The 23425-nt window shown below is 49.3% G+C and overlaps 7 protein-coding genes across 7 annotated transcripts; 4 read left to right on the top strand and 3 right to left on the bottom strand.

Annotated features, from left to right (window-relative positions):
• Nucleotides 1-412: 412 nt before the first annotated feature.
• N7447_005408 (Golgi transport complex subunit COG4) lies at nucleotides 413-2900 on the top strand (the record flags this gene model as incomplete). The annotated part of the gene is made up of 3 exons (XM_057229670.1): nucleotides 413-1153; nucleotides 1210-1632; nucleotides 1686-2900. 3 exons carry the CDS (start codon nucleotides 413-415, stop codon nucleotides 2898-2900), a joined length of 2379 nt encoding a protein of 792 aa, XP_057084760.1.
• Nucleotides 2901-3727: 827 nt separating this feature from the next.
• On the bottom strand, nucleotides 3728-5568 carry N7447_005407 (ammonium transporter; the record flags this gene model as incomplete). The annotated part of the gene is made up of 3 exons (XM_057229669.1): nucleotides 3728-4993; nucleotides 5072-5403; nucleotides 5457-5568. 3 exons carry the CDS (start codon nucleotides 5566-5568, stop codon nucleotides 3728-3730), a joined length of 1710 nt encoding a protein of 569 aa, XP_057084759.1.
• A 2224-nt stretch (nucleotides 5569-7792) lies between these two features.
• N7447_005406 (uncharacterized protein) lies at nucleotides 7793-8453 on the bottom strand (the record flags this gene model as incomplete). Its single annotated transcript, XM_057229668.1, is given in 3 exon segments — nucleotides 7793-8093; nucleotides 8104-8273; nucleotides 8325-8453. The coding sequence occupies 3 exon segments, from the start codon at nucleotides 8451-8453 to the stop codon at nucleotides 7793-7795; spliced, it is 600 nt and encodes a 199-aa protein (XP_057084758.1).
• An 899-nt stretch (nucleotides 8454-9352) lies between these two features.
• On the bottom strand, nucleotides 9353-12695 carry pmr1 (Ca(2+)/Mn(2+)-transporting P-type ATPase PMR1; the record flags this gene model as incomplete). Its single annotated transcript, XM_057229667.1, has 3 exons — nucleotides 9353-9927; nucleotides 9983-12479; nucleotides 12585-12695. 3 exons carry the CDS (start codon nucleotides 12693-12695, stop codon nucleotides 9353-9355), a joined length of 3183 nt encoding a protein of 1060 aa, XP_057084757.1.
• Nucleotides 12696-13721: 1026 nt separating this feature from the next.
• On the top strand, nucleotides 13722-15538 carry N7447_005404 (kleisin alpha; the record flags this gene model as incomplete). Its single annotated transcript, XM_057229666.1, has 2 exons — nucleotides 13722-13985; nucleotides 14039-15538. 2 exons carry the CDS (start codon nucleotides 13722-13724, stop codon nucleotides 15536-15538), a joined length of 1764 nt encoding a protein of 587 aa, XP_057084756.1.
• Nucleotides 15539-16382: 844 nt separating this feature from the next.
• On the top strand, nucleotides 16383-18983 carry N7447_005403 (MFS transporter; the record flags this gene model as incomplete). Its single annotated transcript, XM_057229665.1, has 11 exons — nucleotides 16383-16792; nucleotides 16857-16966; nucleotides 17024-17058; nucleotides 17113-17357; nucleotides 17412-17444; nucleotides 17492-17578; nucleotides 17626-18035; nucleotides 18091-18202; nucleotides 18322-18455; nucleotides 18651-18723; nucleotides 18917-18983. 11 exons carry the CDS (start codon nucleotides 16383-16385, stop codon nucleotides 18981-18983), a joined length of 1716 nt encoding a protein of 571 aa, XP_057084755.1.
• Nucleotides 18984-21139: 2156 nt separating this feature from the next.
• On the top strand, nucleotides 21140-23318 carry N7447_005402 (Zn(II)2Cys6 transcription factor domain-containing protein; the record flags this gene model as incomplete). Its single annotated transcript, XM_057229664.1, has 2 exons — nucleotides 21140-21365; nucleotides 21427-23318. 2 exons carry the CDS (start codon nucleotides 21140-21142, stop codon nucleotides 23316-23318), a joined length of 2118 nt encoding a protein of 705 aa, XP_057084754.1.
• Nucleotides 23319-23425: the final 107 nt, after the last annotated feature.

The following is a 23425-nucleotide window of genomic DNA, read 5'->3' as shown; positions in this document are numbered from 1 at the left end:
TGCGGCGTCCGATGTTGGCGGCTGGGGACTTGACAGATAAAAAGTCAAGTCTTGAGATGTGTAGACAATAGTCAAAATATTAACAGAGAAAGCTTCACAGAGAGAAAAAAAAGGAAACTGAAAAAGAGCAACTGATATGGAATCTTGAGCGTGGGGGAAAATGACGTCGGCCTGATTCACAACCTCATTAACACGCGCCAGATAAAAAATCACAAACAAACGGAAAAAAAACCTCTAGGGCACGTTAGGACAAGTTCTATTTGTTTAACCAATTTGGAGTCTAAAACCCAGTCTTGACGTAGCACAGTAACTTGAAGCTTGAGGCTGTAAAACCCACCCTCACCGCCCGCAGCTCCCCCTACAACTGGCGTGGCATCAACAAACTAAGTTGCGACAACCAATGGCGCCCAGGATGGCTGCAACCGCCAATGGGCTTAACTCTATGCCCCAAAGCCATACAAATACCAATGCCTCACCCACACAGGCATCTTCTCCCTCACAGCCCGATATCTTCAACGCCAGCTCCGTCGCCGAGATCAAAGCCACGCTGTCCCACCTACACACCCAAGAAGCGTCTGTGACCGCCCGCCTCGATGCCCTGGTGACATCCCAGAAAGATCTCTCCCGTGAGTTGGGCAGGCTGGACCTGATGCGCGCCAACATTGGGACCCATGCCAGCACGACCCGTTCCATCAGCCATGGAATGCTCTCCGAAGCCGCCGGCACCGCCGACCGGATCTCCAGCGCAGTCCGCCGGCTGGATCTCGAGCAGGCTCGGGTGAAAGCCACCCTAGAGGTTGTCGAGCAGGTTGCCGAGCTCAAGGCGTGTGCGCTGGGCGTGGCAGGATCGATGGGTGCATCCCAAGACTGGGAGAAAGCCGCCAGCTACCTACACCGTGCAGCTCAGATCCCGGCGACAGTCGTCAATGGTGCGTTTGCTGCAGATATGGTTCCTACGGCTGAAGTGCCAGACCCGCCAAGCGTGACGCTGAATAACGCGGCGGAGTCGCTGTGCGGGCTATTCCTGCGAGAGTTTGAAAAGGCGGTTAAGGAGAATGACGGAGCCAAGATTACGCGCTTCTTCAAGCTTTTCCCGCTTATTGGTCGTTCTGAGGTTGGACTCGATGTTTATGGGCGTTACGTGTGCCAGGGCGTCGCGGCCAAGGCTCGGGCTAACCTTAACGGGGCTGCCGGGGGGCTCAAACTAAGGATGGCTTCTTCTATGCCAATGCGCTTACCAAACTGTTTGAGCATATTGCGCAGATTATTGATGGTCATGGTGGGCTCGTTGAGCACCACTATGGCCCCCGTAAGATGGGGCGGGTCATTGAACGGCTACAGGTCGAGGCTGATGTACAGGGTGGTATCATTCTTGATACTTGGAGCGATGAGCGACATGTGGATCGCAAATTGATGGATATCAAATCCTACGCTTTCACTTTCTTAGTGCAGAGCTTCCTGCCCGCACAGCGACCAGGCCCGCCTCGCTCGCAGTCCCCTACCATGGGGGCGGGCACCGCCGCCGACGAGGAGGGTGTGGATATGAAAGAGATCGATGGTGTTTTGAATGAAATGGCTATCATGTTGGGCCGGTGGTCACTGTACTGTCGGTTCCTGGCTGATACATGTAATGTGAGTTGCAGTCTCCGCCACCTCTTTACTACCAGCACTAACAACTTCTCTAGTCTTCGAGTGATGGTGACGCAGAGGACGATAAGCGATTCGAACTTCCCAGCTTCGTGCGAGAGTCACCTCTGGCCCAAAAGATCAATGATCGTCTGGTGGCCCCCTTCAATGCAATGACGACCTTCTTCTTCCGTCGCTCCGTCGAAAAGGCTTTCCAGCTAGACGAGTCCCCATTAGGCCTCACGCTGAACCCACAGCGTCCATTAAAAGCCGACCCACCACACATCACCTCAGCCGTCGACGACATAATGTACATTGTCAACAAGGTTATCCAGCAGTCGCTCGCAACCTCCCAAGAAACCGTCGTGATAAACGTAGTCCCGACCCTCTCACGCGTCCTAGGCTCCGATTTCATCGGCATGACGCAGCGCAAGATGCGGGACGAGTGCTACCCACGCTCCATACAAGGCGGCCAACCCGCAGAACAAACCACAATCTCCTTCCTAGTTCAAATCAACAACCTCGACCTGGGAGTAGACTACATCCGACGAATCGTGCAAAACAACACGGGCTCAAAAGTTCCCCTCCCAACAGAAACCACCAGCACACAAGCAACCCCACACCTCCTCGCAATCTTCTCAAACCCAGCCACCGCACAAAAAGTGCACCAAACCCTCCAAACCCTCTCTACAGCCTTCGAAAGCAAAGTAACCGACCTCCTAACAGACGGAATCCAAGTAATCTTCAACAACACCATAAAACCACGTCTCCGCCCGATCCTGGCAGATACATTCCGGGACATCGAATACGCCCCGAACCCCAACACCGAATCCGACAATCCTAACTTCGACAACAAAGAACTCGTCAAGCCTCGCTTCACGTCCCTCTGGAATGACCTGTTAACACCATACGCACGGATCCTCACGCCCTCCGCCTTCGACCGCGTCCTCGGCGTAACGATCGCGTACCTGGCCCGTCTACTTGAAAAGAGACTCTGGTCCTACGGGGCGCGGATTAACGCACTGGGCGCGGCGCGTCTTGAGAGGGATGTTGCAGGGATTGTTGGAGCTGCTGTTGATGTTGGGTATGTTGCTGGTGCGCCGGGGAGATATCGGTATCGGGAGTGCTTTGCGCGTTGTGTGCAGATGACGCTCGTTATGGGGATGGATGAGGATGAGTGGGATGAGGTTAGGAGGGGTGGTGCTGCGGCAGAGATTGTTGAGAAGCTTGGGAGGGAGGATTTGATTAGGGTTAGAGGGATGGTTAGGAGGTAGAGGAAAGTCTTTGTTTTAGGGCTTTGGTTGGGGGTGATTTTGTATAGATTGGATTATTTGATGTGTTTTGTTTGACTAATTTTTTTGGTTTGTTTTTCTTTTCTTTTTTTTTTTGTTGTTCAGGTTTGGGGATCTATTATATCGAGTCTATGTGGATAAATTGCATGTAGACTCGCAGCACTAGGCGAGCAACTTTTATCTTTATGTATGGGCACAATCTACATTGTACAAGTGAGCGTTGATAGGAAGAGCAGTTTTAAATAATAGATAAGTTTCAACCTAGGTAAACCAGGCTGTCTCGCTCTATACTGCAGACACAAAACCAGAAAACAGACAGAAAACAAGGTATTTCCCTTGCAGTTCAATGAAGCAGTTTGTATACACGTACAAACCCCACTGGGCCATTTTAAGGCCATAAAAAACATAGAACAATGGAGCGCCAGGCCAAATTAGACTTATTCAAGTTGCTTTTCCCGAGGGAGATGTAGTTTGGTTTGGAGGTGGTGAGGTATGTTATTTGGTAGCGGAAGAGTGCGGTCAAGACGAATAACAGATGGTGAAAATATTGGATGGTAATATGAGATCGGTGGTATAGAGTTGATGGTAGAGGTATCGAGGAAAGTCGGAGGGTAGGTTGAAGACATAGCAAAAGCCCCAGGCTTTTGGTTGCAAGAAAAGAAGCACGCTCAAAGGATATCGAGATAAAGAAGCGAAAAGGCGAAGAAAATCAAAGCTTGCTGGACGGAATGGCGTATGCGAAATGTATGCCATGCAAAGAAGATGGAGGGAAAATGAGTTGGAAAAAAGGGAGAATGTAGCGAAACTGATTAGGTCTCCGTCTTCTCTTGGACCGGTGTCATCACAGTGGGTTCACCACCATGTATATTGTGATGTTGCTGCTCAGCAGCCTGGCGAGGAGCAGGAGCGACCTTGATTTCGTGCATAGCCATATCTCCCTCACTACCGCCGCGGCTGCTCTGGCTGGCCTCGCCATTGGGCGAGTGGCCCTCGAGCATCATCTCACGCGGCGGGCCACCAAGCATCATTTCGCTGTGTTCGCCAATGCCGTAGCGCTGCGCGGCGGGAATCTGGTGGCCATCTGCGAGCTGGTCGTGGTTCTGGGGGGTCCACGCGAGGTAGTCACGGCGTACCTCGACGTAATCGTAGGCGAACTCGCCCAGTTGGTCGTCGTCCATACCGAGCAGCTCGGCTTCCTCGGAGGCGCGCAGGTTCAGGCCCGGGATGGCGTTGATTGCGTAGGCGATAATGGCAGACATGACGAAGGCGTAGGCGGCGGTAGCGACGATATAGGCGATCTGAATGTACAGCTGCTTCCAGTTGTGGATGACCCAGCCGCCGACACCGGTGCCGGTGTTGACGCCGTCCAGGCCGACAATGGCGTCGTCACCGAAGAAGGCGTTGAAAAGGAGTCCGACAATTCCAGCGATGCCGTGCTCTGCCAACACATCCATAGAGTCGTCGATCCGGATCCAGTACTTGATCTTGGTGGAGTAATTGCAAACGATACCGGTCACAATGCCGAGGATGACGCTGGCCCAGGGAGAGATAAATCCGGAGGCAGGGGTCGCAGCTACCAGTCCCGAGATGGTACCGGAACACCAGCCGACCATCGACCACTTGCGGGCCAGGCGCCAATCGAGCAGAACCCAAGTGATGGCGGCAAAGGCGGCGGTCAGATTGGTGTTCCAAGAGGCCATGGTTGCACGTAGGTTAGCTCCAAACGCGGAACCACCGTTGAAACCGAGCCAGCCAAACCAGAGGAAGACTGTGCCGAGAAGGATGAGAGAGACGTTGTGTGGGCGGAAGTTGAGCATCATGCGTTCCTGTCGGCGACCGAGGACCATCGAGTAGGCCAAAGCTGTGAAACCGGAACCAATTTCGACGGGACCACCACCGGCGTAATCCAGCACGCCGTACTTGAATGCCCAACCGTTGACGTTCCAGACCCAGCAGGCTAGTGGGCAGTAAACGATGGTAGCCCAGATGAAAACGAAGACCATGGCAGGAAGAAGGCGACCGCGTTCGGCGACAGCCCCCATCACGATAGCTGCAGTGACACCACAAAATTGCATCTAGAGATTAATAAATAAAAAAAATCAGCATGGGCCTAGGGATCACAAAAAAAGATCAATCCCAATGTTCGATCTTACCTGATAGAAGGCATAGAGCAAGTTAGGAACCAGTGGAGAACCGGGGCTCGGATCAGCCAATGTCTTCATCAAACCGAAGTTGCGCAAGTTGCCGATATAACCGTTGGTCGCGGTGGGAGAGAAGGCAAGTGAATACCCCCAGAAATACCATTGGAAGGTAACGACGGACATGGAAGCCATACAGGCCCAGATCATACTGAGGGCAGACTTTCGGCGGGCCAATCCCGAGTAGAGAAATCCGAGACCGGGGACCATGACCATGACCATGGCCGAGGCCACGATGATGTAGGCCTGGTCACCAGATTGAAACCATTTGTTCACATTTTCGGTTCCTAAGGGGAACGTTAGACCACATCTCACGTCACTGTTAGAAAGGCGGGCATACGGGAATCGCCGCCCAAGTCTTTGTTGGTCGTAAGGTCGTAGTTGGAGGGAGCTCCGATCCAGTTGTAGGAGGCATAGTCCGGGGCGTACGGGGCTTTCCCGCTGAACGCCATGATTGTTAAAAGAGGATCGAAGTTTTGGGAAGGTTAGGATGGAAGAGAAGTAGAGGGAGAAAAAAAAGGTCGAATGTCCCAGAGTTAAGGAAAAAAAGGAATTCGCCACGGACGATATAAGATGGAAACCCGAACTTCTCGAGCCAAAAATCCAAAGATAAGTCGATCGACGGTGGGTCCCCCGTATAAAAAAAAAGCAATTCAAAGCAATTTCCCTCGGTTTCCCAAGTAAAAAAGCACTGCCGAGAGGTGAAAAAAGTTAAAAGAGATTCTTTGAAACGATTCCCGTAAATTTTGAGAGGAAGGCGCGGGAAGAGAAAATGGGGGAGATAGGTGAAAAATTGCCTAGGTGGTTAAAGTGGTTTGGTCAGAGATTGTGACAGTATCAATGGGATAATCCCTATCCCCCTTCCCTCTCCATGTTTTCAGTCTTTGGTCTGGTTATATGGGATCAAATTTTTATTTTTCTGTATACATAATTAACATATTCACACATTCACATATTCACATAACCTCGTCATTCCCGGCTCAAACAACCGCAGAGTGGCAAGGGATGATAAGTATTCCGCCAATAGTTCAAGCAATTGGCCTTGCTTTGTTTTTTGAGGGATATACCTGGACATTACATTATGATCAAACCATTAGTCGCGGGGAATAGTTCTCGAAGGTTTCAAAAGTTCCACTCTGACCTGGGGCCTTCTTATATATCTTTAAATATATCTCTCTATAGATAGCTAAACTAGTTATAGATAGCTTATCACAAATATGCTGCAGGTACCCCCCTTCTTTTCTGTATAGAATAGGCTCGTGGAGTTCCAATTTCTGGAGAACTCGAGAGAGAACAGAGGCTTATCTCTGTCTCGCGGATATCAGAGCTTCAAGTTCCATCAAATTCCTATCCGCCACCAGCAATTGGACGAGTGACGCTGTATTCTACTACATCTGATTGGCTACAGATAAAGCCCAAGTTGCCACTTGCGCTAAGTGGGGCTCGGCCGCATGCCAAGCCTTTCCCTTTCGGTAGTAGCGTATCGAAGGGGAATGAGCCAACGATTGGCGACAGATAAGCTCCCTTTTCTTACTTTTCTTTCCGTATTTTCCCGATTTCGGGTCGGGCAGGGATGGACTTGATTCGCATGTTCGGGACCGATGCCGGATGACTCTATCTCCATGCGGAGTACCGAGTACGGAGGATGGACTCCGTACATCGTACATACACCCCCCAATATTGAACCCTAGAAAATCGTACGTTTGATCTTTTATAAGTTACAAAAAATTACCTTCTGCAGCGATCCGCTAGGGTCATCCACTCCGGGTCTGGGCCGAGAACGACGTACGGAGTATTTATAGCGTTCCGGGGTTTGGAAAATTCTATAATTTTGATCCATGGATGACCCAGACCCTCTATAGCTTGATTATACTATACACCCATATTAGGCATACCTTGTGGCGAAAAAAAAACATCAGAACTACTCCGTACATATTGAAGGACTTGAATAGACAATAACTCTATAAAGTAAACTATTTAAATTCAAGTATGTAGACTTGATAATTTCGGATTTACCAATGCGCCCACGAGATGCATCGGGACTAGGCCCAAATCAGCCATCGCTTATAAAGCATATTTTAGCTCATTTCCACAATAACAAGGCCGGCTGGCCCAATGGCAAGGCGCTTGACTACGAATCAAGAGATTGCAGGTTCGATCCCTGCGTCGGTCAATATTTTTTCTCTCCCATAGAAATATACGGCGAAGATGATTTGTTTTTTGTTTTTTTTTTTTGGCTCTGTGGAAGTCATCACTATGTGGTTCGATTTTGCTTCTGTTACAGTTCATAGAACAGCCATGTCTTTTGGGGAGACTAAACAGTTTCGCCCATTTCGCCATGAGCTATGTTGTAGGCAGAAGTGAAATTGGATAATGATCAAAGAGTATCTCCTGGTACTCAGAGGTAAATTGCTGGTATCACCCGCAACATGACAAAAGTGAGTATCTTTCCGATAGAAAGATATTCTTAACAAAGACATGGAATGGCACAAGGGCTCTTGAATGTCAAGCGCCTCCTCATGGTTACTCAAAATAAATCGGCCGCGCTTCTTCATACTTCCCTAGCTTATGATCTCTATCCTATATTACGAAAGAAGTCAGTCGAGAACTTTAAAATCAAACTGGGACTGGCGAAGTTACCAGCGCTTCCACAAAAGCATCCATAAATTCCTTTTCCTAGGCAAAAAACCTGGGCTGCTCCGAGTGCTCTGGGTCAAATATCTGGGCAAGTTCGTAGTCGATCCAGAGCACCCAATCGGAATCACCCTGGATTAGCATGTTTCGAGGATAAGGATCAAGGTGTACAATCCCAGCCTCATGAATCTCGAGCAGAAGTCGCCGGAGGTTGCGAGCTCTTTGCTCTGTGTAGTTAGAGAGTTCAAGCATATTCACATCGGGAATGTATTCCATCAAGACACCGTTTGGGCGAGCCTTAGGATCAAGACCCCGAGGAAAAGTTTTGTCAGAATTTCTTGAGCTGCGGTTACCAGCCCTCCGCCTCAAAGTCAATATTCTCAACCACCCCATAGAAATCAGGCACAGATCCTCGTTCGCAAAAGCCTCGAGCCTTCAATCGACTGTATGCGCGACTTTCATTTTTGAAAAGATCAATCGAACGGAACGGTGGATGAATTCTGTCCCATTTATAAGGAGGGAACTACCGAACCCGTTAGAGATCGCAGGCACAATGTGTGGTTGCATCACTTACCACTTTGAGCACGCAGTCTTTGTCCTGCCAGCGGGCTCGGCAAATAAACACCTTATTCGTCTGTCTAATGAGCTCAACGAATTTCGCATTGGAAATTTCGATATTGGGTGCATCATAGTCTGAAGACATCTTGGTTTCAAGGCAACAGATCCTAAAGGTAAGTGGAACAGTGAGGGAGAAACTGGAATGGATAGAGTCATGGATGTCTTTATAAGAGAAGGTGGCAGGACATGGCAGAATAGGACCGATTGTATCTCTTGGTGTATCTCATAGTTAGCTAAGGCTATAACTAAGTATGTGAATTAGTCCCAGCGCTTTGGGTGGGTTGTGCTAGCATTACAGATAATTCTTTCTATTTAGAAGTCACAAGAATTTTCCGCTATGCGGCCCTGTAATTAAGTGTGACTTGGCAAGGACTTGATACTCGAAAGCTATATAGAGCGTTTCCAATATATATGTTTGTCACAGTATTACTCGAAGTTATATAACTAGTGACGATGCCACTAGTTAGCATGTGTGTTGTAACTACAGCGTTTCGCTTTCAAGCGGGCTATGTTAGCAGTAGCCAATGGGTTTCTTTATTTATAAGTTAAGTGTGACTTACAAGAATTATTATCTTGCGTATACCCAAACCCCTGGAACCACCTGTGTAGATTGGATTTTTTTGCTATGAAAATTGTGAACGTTTAATGACTAGAGGGCATAATTCGGGCTAGTGTGGGATAAGTAGCTCTAACGTTGTGTTTTACACAGATATAGGCACATAATACTCCTTAGGAAGAAATACCTATAGAAAATATATCCAAGGGAGTACCTGAGAAGACTCCTAGAAAGACTCTACCAAAAAGCCCTAGGTAACAAGGCCCCATAACCTATGGGATGTCACAATATGTATGCTGAAAACCGACAATTCTATTATGTATGTGGGGGATATCAATCCAAATATGATAAACTACACGCGCCTATATCATGGATGCCTCTAAAATCGTAACAGGCAATCCGAACCGTACAAACATTGCATCGGCAGATCAGACATTGACGCTATAACCGGAACCCATTCCACGCCGACGACGGATCGCGTGCAGATACTTGCGGCCTTCATCCACCCAAAAAACCGAACTGGCAATGCAGACTAGCTTGAACAAGGACCCGAGGTCGAGAGGCTCCGTCTGGAAGATGCGCTGCAGGAACGGCAGGTAGATCACGCAGGCCTGGCCGGCCAAGGAGCCGAAAACAGCGTAATTGAACATCTTGTTTCCGAATAGTGGCATTTCACCGCGCAGGACGGACTTGCCCTCGCTGCGGCAGGTCAATGCGTTGAACATGTCGAATAGAACGAAGCAGGTGAATGTCATGGTGGTGTCGTGCGCGGTGACAATGCGCGAGCGCTTGTCGACTGGGCTACCGTCGGTGATATCACCCATTTCGCTGATGTAGATTGACAATGTGCCGATCATGATAACCATGGCTGAGGTGAGGACGCGCTGGATCAGAGGTTTTGTCAGAACACGGGCTGTCTTAGGTCGTGGTGGGCGGCTCATGATGGTAGGGTCGACGGGCTCGACGCCCAGGGACTGGGCGGGCGGGCCATCCATGAGAATATCTGTAATGATTGTCAGAGAAACACAGAGGATGGAATGAGATACAGGAGTACTTACTAATCCACAAGATTTGCATAGCATTCAGCGGATTCTTGAAGCCTAGAGTGGTGCTCAGCAGTACAAGACTGAGTGCAGCCACACTGGTACTAAGCTGGAACGTGATGAAGTTCTGGATGTTATAGAAGATGCCCTTGCCCTGTTCAATTGCCCGCAAGATAGTCGAGAAATCGTCGTCCGTTAGAATCATGTCCGCTGCCTCCTTGGCAACATCGGTGCCAAGCTTGCCCATGGAAATACCTATGTCGGCTTTCTTTAGAGCGGGCGCATCATTGACACCATCACCGGTCATGGCAACTACATCACCGCGGGCCTGAAGTGCTGTCACAATCTTCATCTTGTGGTCTGGGCTTGTACGGGCAAAGATAGAGACCGTTGAGATCGCCTGGGCAAGTTCGGCGGCAGTCATGCGGTCGAGTTCATCGCCTCGGATGACCGAACGCGCACGCGGGGAATCGGTGACAGGCATCCCAAGCTTCTTCGCAATAGCCACAGCTGTTGTCTCGGCGTCGCCAGTAATCATAATGACTCTCACACCACCAGACATCAAGCGTCGAATGGATTTGTGCACATCTTTACGCGGCGGGTCGTTCATGCCCATCAGTCCAGCAAAGACCAACCCGTTATACCGCTCGTCATCATCACCCTGAATGAGTTTCGGGGACGACCGACTGCCGAAGCCTCTGCCACCTCTAGACATATCACGAACAACTCCACTGCCAAAAGCGAGGACTCTAAGACCCTCCGATGCCATAGTCTCTGCTGCTTCCCGGATGATTTTGCGGCGGGGCTCGTCTAGAATTACTTCCCGACCATCCTTGGTGAGATAGGTATCCGATCGCGCCAGGACCTGTTCAAGAGCACCCTTGATATAGGCAACATGGGAGCCTCCATTTGAAGCACCAGAACTGCCTATAACAACACCCATCCATTTCCTCTCGGAGCTGAACGGAGTCTCATGGACGCGAGCACTGATACGATCACGCACATCATCTTCTCCCAGGGTATCCATTAGATCCAAGATTGCCACATCGGTGGGTTGACCTACCCACCGACTCTTGGCAGCAGCTGAATCACTATTGATGGTGGAAGAAAGTACTGCCGCAGAAGATGCGCTGGCTGGCGAGTTTGCGTGCATACGCGACAAACGAGAGTTGTTTGCAATGTTACCAACGCGAAGGATTGTCTGCGCTGCAGGGCCAGGAGGCATCACCGAAGTCATTTCTCTTTGCACCTCGAATGGTTCTGGGCAGTCGAAATGCCACATTTTGGTGACTGTCATGTGGTTGAGGGTAAGAGTGCCAGTCTTGTCCGAGCAGACGACATTGACAGAACCAAGAGTTTCGACGCTAGGGAGTCTTCGCATGATCGCCCCCCTCTTAGCCATGCGCAGAACGCCGAGAGCGAGCGTGACAGTGACAATGATAGGCAAGCCTTCTGGGATTGCTGCGACGGCCAGCGAAACACCGATTGTGAACATTTCGAGAATTTTACGACCTTGTATAAGACCGATGACCACGATCAATCCGATGACACCAAAGGAGATATAACTTAGCTCCTGGCCCAACCGATCCATAGACAGTTGCAACGGTGTTCGGGGACTCTCAATTTCTTGTAGCGAAGCTGATATACTGCCAAACTCCGTCTTTGCACCGGTCGAGATCACTATGCCCTGGCCGTAGCCTGAGCGGACTAGTGTGCCCATGAACGCGACATTGTGTTGCTCATTCAATCGAATGTCAGCACCAACAGCACCGCTGGCCGGTGCATCATAGAATGGAGATCGAGGGGGTTCTATTCCTTTTAGCCCTGGAGCGGCCCCGCCAGATGTGCTGCGCAGAGCTTCCGCGTACTTCACTACAGGTTCGTTTTCTCCAGTCAAGTTTGACTCGTCAATGCTGAGATGTGTCGCAGCAGTGATTCGAATATCGGCGGGAATACGGTCTCCGGTAGTGAAAAGCACCAAATCCCCGGGCACAAGTTCGCTCGCAGGGACGGTTGATGAAGCCTTGACCGCGGCAGACGCCGAGCCTGGGCTTTTGGTCCGGATTTCGTCCATTTCCATGCCTGAACCCAGGGGTGGCGTGCCGCCATTCTCAGCTGTCGCGGAGAAAGCTGTTGGAACGTCACGGATCAAATGGGCATAATGGGGTACAAGCCGGCTCAATGCTTCCAACGACTTCTCTGACCGATACTCTTGAATAAATCCCACAGTCACAACAATTGTTACCGCAAGAGTAATACTAATGGCATCATCGTAGTTGCCCATCACAAACGAGATTCCAGCAGAGCCGAGAAGGAGGAGAATTAGCGGCTCCTTGAATTGTTTAAGGAACCGCAGCCAGAGGGGTTCCGGCTCATCGTGGGGAAGCTCGTTAGGTCCATCTCTGGCCAAGCGTATCTCCGCCTCTGCGGGTGTCAGGCCGTGTAAAAGGGAGGTTCGTAGTCGCTCAGCAATTTCATGAGACTCGAGCCACGAATATGTTGAGGTGGATGTCTGCAAGAGAAGAAGACCGTACGTTAGAATCCCCAGTCTAACGGCGCCAAGAAGTGGACATCGGAGCGAGATAGCACACGTGGTGCGTGAATCATTTGTACTTACCGACGATGGAGTATTTGACCGTCCGGTCAGAGGTGTTGTGGAGGGAGGCTGCAGAAGGTCGATGTTTGATGCATTATGCAACGGCAATGAAGGTGTTGCGGACCTTGACATTGCTCATGCTTTGGAGGATGGATTATTAAAGACGATAAAATAGGACTTTAGATATGTCGGGAAGTATTTATCATCCCGCCTCGACGCGGATTGACTATGTTTCGACAATTCACGTTAGATGCGATCTGGCAGCAGCTGCACACGGGGGCTAGACTAACTGCTGGATTTGCGGAGTTGGCGCAAGTGGGTCGACGACAAACAAGGGACTGACAGATGGCCTAACACCAAAAAATTCCAATTCGCTTGCGAAAGAGCCTTTTCTGCTATAATCCAAACCGCAAAATAATCCCAGTCGGAGCAACGAGTCCACTCGGAAGAGGCTGAGTCCCATGATGGGTGATGCTTTACCCGTTGTGGCTTAGTGATTCCGGGTAGGGAGTTTATCCGACACTACATTTAGAATAGCGCAAAATATTACAGTGTAGGGCAGAGTATACGATGTACTCTGTTACAGCAATGATTTTATACAAGCGTTTTCTATGACTCTCTGAGATTTTTTTTTAGCTGTCTCTTTAGTGACTTTTATCTTTCTACACCTGGTTGCTACTATTCTTTTCGCAGTAAAAAAGAATGAACATTGTTGTGATACTTCGTATAGCTCCCTACCGTGTTCCTTTGTGTACCTTGCACGTGACTCGACATTCCCAGCCCCCTCAATTACATCAGCAAAAATCCCGCCCAGGCCACGGCTGCCGCCTGATATTCCCACCGACGCGCATCTTTCGTTCCTCCTTGGTTTCTTAGCCAACTCCAAGATATCCCTCGCGCGCACATACCCTTCCCATCTTCATCGACTTCGATGTCTTGAATTCACGCGATCGAGTGATAAACCTTTTATACTTTTAGTGACATATCTACCTTTCCATACAATTATCGAGTGCGAGCCATCGCACAAGTCATTGTTTTCCCAGCTACAGCGCGTCGTCCTTCTACACCTCAACCCCGCGCCAGGCGGGTCTTTTCACCTACTGGATTCGGTTAAACAAATTCCACTGTTGTAAAGTATTACGTTACGACAAACACACCATGTTCTATTCCGAGACCCTCTTGTCGAAAACCGGGCCGTTGGCTCGCGTTTGGTTGTCGGCTAATATCGAACGCAAACTTTCCAAGTCGCATATTCTGCAGTCGGATATCGAGAGCAGTGTCAATGCTATTGTTGATCAGGGCCAAGCCCCCATGGCTCTGCGATTGAGTGGCCAATTGCTGCTAGGTGTGGTTCGAATTTACAGCCGCAAGGCTCGCTACCTCCTCGACGATTGCAATGAAGCTCTGATGAAAATTAAAATGGTACGCACTATTTTGAATCAATAGTAATTTGTTTTAGTCTAATCATATATCAGGCTTTCCGTCTCACAAACAACAATGACTTGGCATCGACTGTCGTCGCTCCAGGTGGCATTACTCTTCCCGATGTGCTCACTGAATCTGATCTTTTCACCAACTTTGATACGTCTCTGCTATTCCCTCAAACCCTCGACCTAGAACCTGCTGCCAAGCGCCCTGGTGGCATGGATTTTGGAAGCCAATTGCTCCCAGACAGCAGCTTCCGCCGCTCTGTTTCTCAGGAACCCGCACGTCTTGAAGACCCTTCCCTTCTTGATCTTGACTTGGGTGAGGATGAATTGCCCCTTGGAAATGACCCGACTATGGAAATTGGTCGAGATGCTCCCGCTCCTCGTCCCATGGAGGAAGATCTTTTTGATGACGCCCCAAAACTCAACGACGACGACGATCTGGGACTGGACCTTGGGGATGATGACGCCCTCGACAAGATGGATCTTGGCGATGATGTCCACGACAATCTGAATGACCTACTCCCAGATGTTCCCATGGACTTCAACAACGATGACGACTTTGGTGGTGGCGAGACGCCCCGCGCTGCCGACAACCGATTTGAACGTGACTCCGAAAGCCCCCTTTCTGATGCTGGATCCGATCAGATGAATCAACTGGAAGAAGAATTCAACCGAGATGTATCTGCAACACCCGATGCCGTTAGCGCCCAGCAGGGTCAGCGCACCAAGCGCCAGAAGCTCATGGGACTCGACAAGGAAGTCGCAATCTCCAGCTCCAAGATTAAGGACCAGCAAAATGATCGTTCTGCGATTTTGAAACCCGCATCATTCTTGCCTCGCGACCCCGTCCTACTCACCCTCATGACCAGACAGCAGAATGGCAACTTTGTGTCTAGTGTGTTTGGCGAGGACCGTGGACGCGGATGGGCACCTGAGCTACGTGGCATGCTCTCTTTGGATTCCGTCAAGAAGGCCGGTGAGTTGAAGCGCAAGCGTGACAGTGGCATTTCCGATATGGATGTGGCTGCCGTCGACCTTCCTGCCCTGGAGCTTGGTGACGAGGAAGCCATTGTCCCGATTGACGAGGGGATTGCTCTCGATACGACTATGAACCAGCGCTCTGAGATTGAATTCCCTGGAGATGACGAAGATCACGTCTTGCATCTGAGTGAAGACGAAGGCATGGACCAGCCCATGGACGAGCTGGACGATACTATTGCGCATCCCGTGGATACTGAGCCGGTCTCAATGGGCACAAAGCACGCTGTACACATTCTTCGCGAGAAGCTCGGTAGCTCAGCCACCCAGCAGAAAAAGAGCGTGTTGTTCCAGGATCTTCTTCCTGAGCAGCGGTCCAGCAAGGCCGATGCCACCAAGATGTTCTTCGAAGTGTTGGTGCTGGCCACAAAAGATGCTGTCAAGGTTGACCAGGGCGCCAAGTCTATTGGTGGTCCTCTCAAGATTGCTGGCAAGCAGGCACTCTGGGGCTCTTGGGCCGAGGAGAACGCTTCTGGTGCAATGAGCCAGCTCAGCCAGGCTCTGTAGAGGACGTGTCCTCTTGATCAAAATTTCTGGGATCTACTGGCGCATCTTTCTCTTCTTGTACAGCTCAACTTTGGGATGGTTCCGTGGAATATCTCGATTTGAGATCCGGTGTTTTCTTTTGGGGATGGCGTTCAATTGAATGACTATCAGGAGTATAGGACTTGGGAGACACAGGACTTTGGTTGCTAATTTTTGTTGGGGGTTTTGTTTGGACTACCTGGTCCCTTGGGAGCGACGTCCGTGAATTGTTTCTGTTGCGTAGTAGTTAGCTCCAACTTAATTGAACATATCTCTATCTCAATCATATCTTATTTTTTTCTATATATTTTTAGACTGAGCTCGGAGAATTATATGTACCTACATACATGTAGCTCTGTACCACATGGTGTATACATCACATAACGCTCCCACGTGTGTACGCTCTTGGCGACCGATAACAACCTATGCCCATGGAAATATATGTACAAGTATATTATATATAGTATCTAGGTAGAACCACCCCGTGTAAGTATTACATTTTAGCTGAAATATCTCCTTTAAAACAAGATCCTAGGCTGTTAATTAGCTATACGGGGGATCACTCCCGAAGTCGGCTTCAAAAACGCGGAAATAAACACCCGTTAAACCTTAACCCCGGGATCGCCTTGATTGATCAGCTCGGGCTTTGCGTTATTTTAGACGCTAAGAAATAATCCTTCAACTTCGCTCGCAAGATAGTGACTCACATACCCACCCAGTCAGTGCATGTACCTTGGTAGCCCCAGACCGTTCTTTCTGTTTTCTATGACTTCATCGCTAACCACTAAAACATTCTAGATGAGCAAGTCTGACCTTCCCATTGACTATGTCTCCACGGTCAAGTACAGACGTGTCGCATGCAGACCCCGAAGAAAAAGCCCGAGTAGGCCCCGAAATACCCCCTAGCGATAAGAGCGACGACGAACTCGACTGCACCAGATCCGAGGATGTGACTTATGCCCCGATTACCTCCCCCAGTACCCACGACAAAAGCAGCGCACCACTCCAGCAACAGCGCTCAAATGCGTCTAAATCAGTCACGTCCCTGGACCGAAGCTGGTCATTGAACGATGGGGTCAGTATTGGCGGTCACGAAGTCAACGAGGCTGAGGTGCCACGAGACGATGCAGCGTATACTGTGGGTTGGGAGGAGAACGATCCTATGAATCCGCGCAATATGAGCAAAGCCCGACGGTGGTTGATTGTCATAATTATCTCAATGGGTTCGCTCTGTGTGTGAGTATACAGCTGCTTTAGGCTTGGTTTCTATGCACCGCAGAAGCTGATTTACTGCGTGTAGAACTTGTGCCTCTTCGATGTATACCACGACATATGCCCAATTGATGAGTGAATTTGGGTGTTCGCAAGAAGTGGCAACTCTTGGATTGTCATTTTTCATTTGGGGCCTTGGTTCGTGTTGATCTGGTCGTCTTTCGCGGGACTATGTGTTGACGCTTTTCGCTTTAGGAATTGGTCCGCTTTTTCTGAGTCCGTTATCTGAGGTTTGTTTGAGACTTTCGCTGCTATATTTGAGTCACTGATCTAAGTATACTTAGTTTTATGGCCGCAGAATCATTTACATCGTGTCGTTCTCGCTGTTTCTCGTGTGGCTTATTCCGAGCGCAGTGGCTAAGAATACCGAGACCATGCTTATCTCTCGGTTCTTCACTGGACTGTCAGGCAGTGCTTTTTTGAGTGTTGCGGGAGGTACTGTTGGTGATATGTTTGATCGCCATGAGCTTGCCTTTCCCATGATGCTATACACTGCGAGCCCATTTGTTGGCCCCGAAGTTGGTCCTTTGTAAGTCATTTACTCAGGTACCCTCTGGTCTCAGCACTAACAGTAAAACAATAGGGTCGGCGGCTTCATTAATGCATTTACCACATGGTATGTCTCTACATTAAATTTCTGGTAGTTGAAGCTTACATCACTAGGCGTTGGACGTTTTACGTACTTCTGATTTGGACAGGAGTGCTGCTTATCTCGATGATATTATTAGTCCCGGAGACTTATCACCCAGTGTATGTGTTTCTCCGCTCTTGGAATAATTACACTAAGAATATTTTAGACTCTTGAGGCGTAAAGCGCAGAAGCTGCGCCAGGACACCGGGGACATCCGATGGAAAGCTCCGATAGAAAAGCTTCAGCGTTCTGTGGCCCAGACAGTCTTACGATCCATGTATAGACCCGTATTGCTTTTGACGTTGGAGCCAATGTGTTTATGCCTTTGCATTTTCTCGGCCATCCTATTGGGTATTCTGTACCTCTTCTTTGGTGCTTTCCAGCTAGTATTCCATGAGGTGTATGGGCTAGTAATATGGCAGCGTGGACTGTGTTTCCTTGGTATGTTTGTTGGAATGGTTATCGCCATTTTGACAGATCCGATTTGGCGCCGAAACTACGCTCGCTTGGAACGCAACCACGAGAAAGCCACGAACAAGGTCGATGACTTCCAGCCGGAGTGGCGGCTGCCCCCTGGTAAGTTTACCAACAAATTGCCCTTGGGAAACGATGGCTGACTTTGATGGAATAGCGATCCTGGGAGGACCCTTGGTTACTATAGGTCTTTTCATTTTTGCCTGGACAATCTATCCTAATGTCCATTGGATTGCGCCTATCATCGGCAGCACTGTTTTTGGTGCAGGGTAAGATCAATCTTGGAATCCCACCTGACCGGGTGACCACCCGTTGGTCCTATAGCCCCTGTCTACCTTGTGGCTTTTTCTTTTGGCCGTGTGAGGCTAATAGGTCGTGTTACTGCTAGGACAATCCTGGTCTATTCCGGTATCTTTACATTCCTGGTCGATGCATATCCAACTTTTGCCGCCAGTGCCCTGGCAGCGAACAGCTTCACTCGGTCATCTTTTGGAGGCATATTTCCACTATTTGGAATCCAAAGTAAGTTTATCTGCACTACCTCTGTGCTGCGACAAGAATTGGAGGCCCGTGCTTTGCATGAAGCGCATCTTTCCCATACGGGTCGATGCGTTGGATTCTGAACAGGCCGATCTGTAGCTCTTCCTCAATGCTTGACAGCTATATTCTTGCCTGCACACAGTTGAGACGCAATGATTATAGCTAACGGTTATGCAGTGTATAACAACCTCGGATATCATTGGGCAACCTCCTTGTTAGCATTCCTGACCCTTGTCATGACTCCTTTCCCGTAAGTGTTCATGTCGACATACTTGATTTCCTTTTATGCTATGACCTACCTATTTACTTCCCCTGCATTTTGAACCTCGACCGAGTCGCCTCAAACATGAAAGTTTGATATCCCAGTTGCATGTGGCTCTGGCGACATACAACTCAACATGGGCTGTTCTGTTTACTGAACATTGTACTGACATTCATAATAGGTATCTATTCTTTCGGTATGGAAGCTGGATCCGAAGTAAGAGCCGATTCGCGAAATCACAGATGTGATCGACATCGATACCTCCGTGCACATATAACATCTTATACATACTTCAATTTTAAGTGGGCTGGTTGCTCGCCGGCTCTTTTACGAGGGCAGAGACAGGCCTACCCTCGGTGCCATTGCATCTCAACGGTTTACCAACCGGTTTCGTCTGAACACGGCATCCCATGACCAGATGTTGGGAACCTCCTGGATTGAGACGTTTGGCTACTGGGGATGATGGGGTTAACATCTGGCCTGCAACCATAGATCAAGACCTAACGCCTTCAGCTGCTGTACCGCCTGCGGTTCAGAAGCTAATGCAGAAAATCTTGGTCAATAATACGCATGATCGGCAAGGATATATGCTTCATCACCTAACTCTACTTGATGCCATCTTTACACACCTTGTATATTCAAGCTGGTCGTTCCTGATCCCAAGAAGATCATGAAGTCTTTAATACTACTATGTTTGACAACCCGGAAACAGATAACTCCCCCTCATTCTATGAATAGATATTGGAAAGACCTGGCCCGGGCTTTAATTCTCCGATGGCACCCCCTCTCCCAGTCTGCTAGGCCAGTTGCGAAGCATACGAGTCATGTGGTCTTGGAATCTACTCACCGGTAACCACCCCCAACTAACTTACCCCCGGGTGCAGGCAGAAATAACAATCCCTACTCTAGAGTATAGCAGGCGTCATAGCTGAGCGATATATTAGCCTTCTAGCCTCGGCAGACCACACTCCAGCCTCGGAACAAAACGGGACCGCCGAGGAACGTGAAAATTCTGGACCGGAGAGTCTCGGGATCCGACCGTGGCAGAAGAATAATGACTCAATTGAGATACTTGCCTTTAAAAGTTTATAAGTCAGAATAGAACAAGGTACAGACGCAATCGACTTGGAAGTTGCACGTGCGCAATTGCCCCCGCGGGGTTATAGCTCATCCGGTATGCACTGAACCCGATCTGGTGCAAGATTGTAATTCAGCCAATCAGAGTCAGTGGACGCGCTTAAATTACCTGTTGGCTCCGGTAATGCTGTGAAAGATAATACTGGTCACAATGAACTGCCGCCAGCACTGCCTGAACGTGAGCATGTGAGAATGTACGTACATACATCGGCCTTTGGTTCAATGTTCCTTATATATGAAGCAGTTAAAGAACAATACATATATATATTAGTAAATGTTTAAAAGACACGCCCAACATGGGATTACGTTGGGTAGCAAAGAAAAAACCTTACAAAAAGGAAAAGCTTTCAAATTAATTAGGTAAAATCGTGGCTGTTTTACGAAGTATAGCCAGCTCTGCGCCTTTTACGAAACACAGCGCTAAAATTCTAAAATAAATCATTTTAAAAAAAATCAATAAACCCATTTAAAAAAATAATCTGTTCTGATTTTATTTAAGTCCTTTACAATTGGGCTGTGTCGTGTTGAGAGTGCTTAGATACCAGTCACGGGAACGCTGAGTTCTGAAAGTTCACTTGTTCTATAATCTCCCCACGAATATTATTTGCCTCGACTCTTTCTTCCTTTCCCCAGCTCTCGACCTGGCATTGTCACGCCTCTCGCATCTGGAGAGAAATTCGCATCTTCCCCGCAACCGAACCAAGTCGTCAACCTCTCCGCTCCAAATTCAGCCCCGAATCGTTGCGGGATTTTCTGCTGTCAGCTTTGCGCCAATTTCTCCCCTTCTACAAACCACATTGAAACCCTTCAATGTGTCAGATCATTGTACATCCGCCGCATCTCCAGTCGATTGTCCCCCGTTACACCCGTGACTCGACTCCCCGTGACTCGACTCCCCGTGATTCCGCTTCCGATTCCCCGCCAACTGTAGTCGCAAACGCGCGATTATAGGAACCAAGGACCGGAGACCCCTCCAATATTCGAGAAGTGATCTGGGTGGATATTCAGCCTCAACACAGACGATTAACAATCTGCGATCGTTTCTCTTTTCTCTTTCACAAGCTCGACTGAAGCTCGTCCACGTGAATCCGCTCGCCCGCCGAGATCGAAGCGCGGATGATATCATTTGGTATTGTCGCCACCACGCTTTGTTTTTTTTAGATCAACACAAGAAGGCACTTAAAGTAGCCTACGGGGTTCGAAGCATCGATTTACCTCACTTTTGTGGACGTGTCCATAGCTCACCGTTATCGGGATACATGCCGAAATGAATATGGAGACCAAGAACGGCTCCCCGGTTCCTGCAGAGGACTTCAGTGGGGATCGTGACTCCGCCGATATCACCGAACACGAACAAATGGACGTAAAGCCCAAAACTAATGGCGATAGCAAAGCGGATCGCAAAGCAGCCAATGCCAAGGATCCCTCCCGACCGCGACGGAAGAAGGCCCGGCGAGCTTGCTTTGCCTGCCAACGAGCTCATTTGACATGCGGTATGATGATAGACTGATCTCCGCACTTATTAAATATCTGACTAATATATATCGAGTTTAGGCGACGAACGACCGTGTCAACGTTGCATCAAGCGTGGTCTTCAAGATGCTTGTCATGATGGTGTTCGCAAAAAGGCCAAGTATCTCCATGATGCTCCCGATGGGGCGTTGATGCCAGCTGTTAGTAGCAGCAACAACACCAGTCTATACAACACCACACTCCGGAATAATATGCCTATGTCTAGAAATGGCGCAAATGCTCTCAGCTCCAACCAGCAACACAGCCAACAACATAGTCAGCAGCACAGCCATCAACATAATCAACAACCAACCGATACCCCGAATAACAACTTTTACCCTACGCCCCAGACGCAGGCAGGGTCTTACAATCCGTACCAAGAATCCTCCATGAGCCAAAGCCCTTTTACCGCGCAATCACCCGTTTCACCTACTTTCAACATGAAGACCAGCACCAATGGTCGAAATTCGAGTCTTTCATCGACTGTAAACCAGCAGCCTACCCCAAGTACTGCTCTCTCTGGAGATACAAGTCAGTCTCAGAATCCTTTTGCAGGACCATTTTTTGATCCCAGTGATCCAGCTCTCTTCAACTTTGATCTTTCGAGCATGAACTTCGAAAATCGATACGGTGCTCTGGAATTCGGCATGCTTGGCCATATGGCCACTGGAGCGGCCGGAGACTCTCCCACTGATTCCGCAGGACAGCGAGGGTCGATCGGCCGAAGTGGATCGGCCCAATTCTCTACACCAGCTCCTGGATTTGGAGAAAGCCCGGGGAATCAACCTTTCATGTTTGGTGATCCTCTCCTAAATGATTGGTCAACCGGACAGGCCTCAGGCCAGCATGTGAATGTCGGAGGAGTGTATGGGCAAAATGGTATGCTCCCCGAACACATGAAAGCAAATGCACCACATGCATTTGCGATCGAAACTGCGCCAGCAAGTTTCACTAGTCCTGGATCGGCCACAAGTCCGAACATCACAACGGCTACGTTCGATGACGGCCCATTCAACAATATCGCTCCTGCTCCCAAGCCCAAGTCCAACAGCCTGGTGCCGAATGGACAACGCCAGGTAACGTCAGCGTCGATCTTGAAGCACCCAAATTTGCAGGTTGGCCCTAAACGGCGCCACCGCAATCCTTCCTCGATATACGAGAGCGTGAAGGAGCCCTATGCTTACACAAGTGGGTTCCATAATCTTACTGCTTTCATTCAACGTCGCTTCACACCGCAAAAGACCGTGCGAATTGCCAAGGCGCTTGCATCTATTCGACCCTCTTTTATCGCAACTACTAAGACCCTTAATCGTGATGATCTCATATTCATGGAAAAATGCTTCCAGCGAACACTCTGGGAGTACGAGGACTTCATAAATGCATGTGGAACGCCAACCATCGTTTGCCGACGCACTGGCGAGATCGCCGCCGTAGGCAAGGAGTTCAGCATCCTGACTGGATGGAAGAAAGACGTGCTTCTAGGAAAGGAGGCAAACCTTAACGTCAACACCGGTGCTTCGAGCGTACCCCAGTCCGGGACAACGTCACGCGGTAGCTTCACACCGCGCGGCTCAACATTAGAGAATTCCGGCAGTGGACGCCCCCAGCCGGTATTCTTGGCAGAACTTCTGGACGATGACAGCGTCGTAGAGTTTTACGAGGACTTTGCGCGTCTGGCATTCGGCGATTCTCGTGGTAGTGTCATGACCCGGTGCAAGCTGCTTAAATACAAGACCAAGGAGGATATGGAGGTTGCGCAATCCGATGATAGTGGGAAGTGGAACAACCACCTCCGCAAGGGTGGCATTGCTGGCGAGGCTGGCATGAACCAACTTGGTTTCAAGGACGGAAAGGTTGATTGCGCGTACTGCTGGACAGTGAAACGCGATGTGTTCGATATCCCGATGCTCATTGTGATGAATGTAAGTCTCTAAGATCATGCAACCCTTCAAAGTTGATCTCATGCTAATCCGCCCATCCTCTAGTTCTTGCCATGCATTTGATCTTTTTTTATTATTTAGTTTCGTGCATTTGTTTCAGG

The sequence above is a fragment of the Penicillium robsamsonii genome (genome assembly GCF_028829455.1).
Source record: "Penicillium robsamsonii strain IBT 29466 chromosome Unknown utg000003l_segment0_segment0, whole genome shotgun sequence".
NCBI classification, from domain to species: Eukaryota; Fungi; Ascomycota; class Eurotiomycetes; order Eurotiales; family Aspergillaceae; genus Penicillium; species Penicillium robsamsonii.
This window is presented reverse-complemented; position numbering and strand designations above follow the sequence as displayed.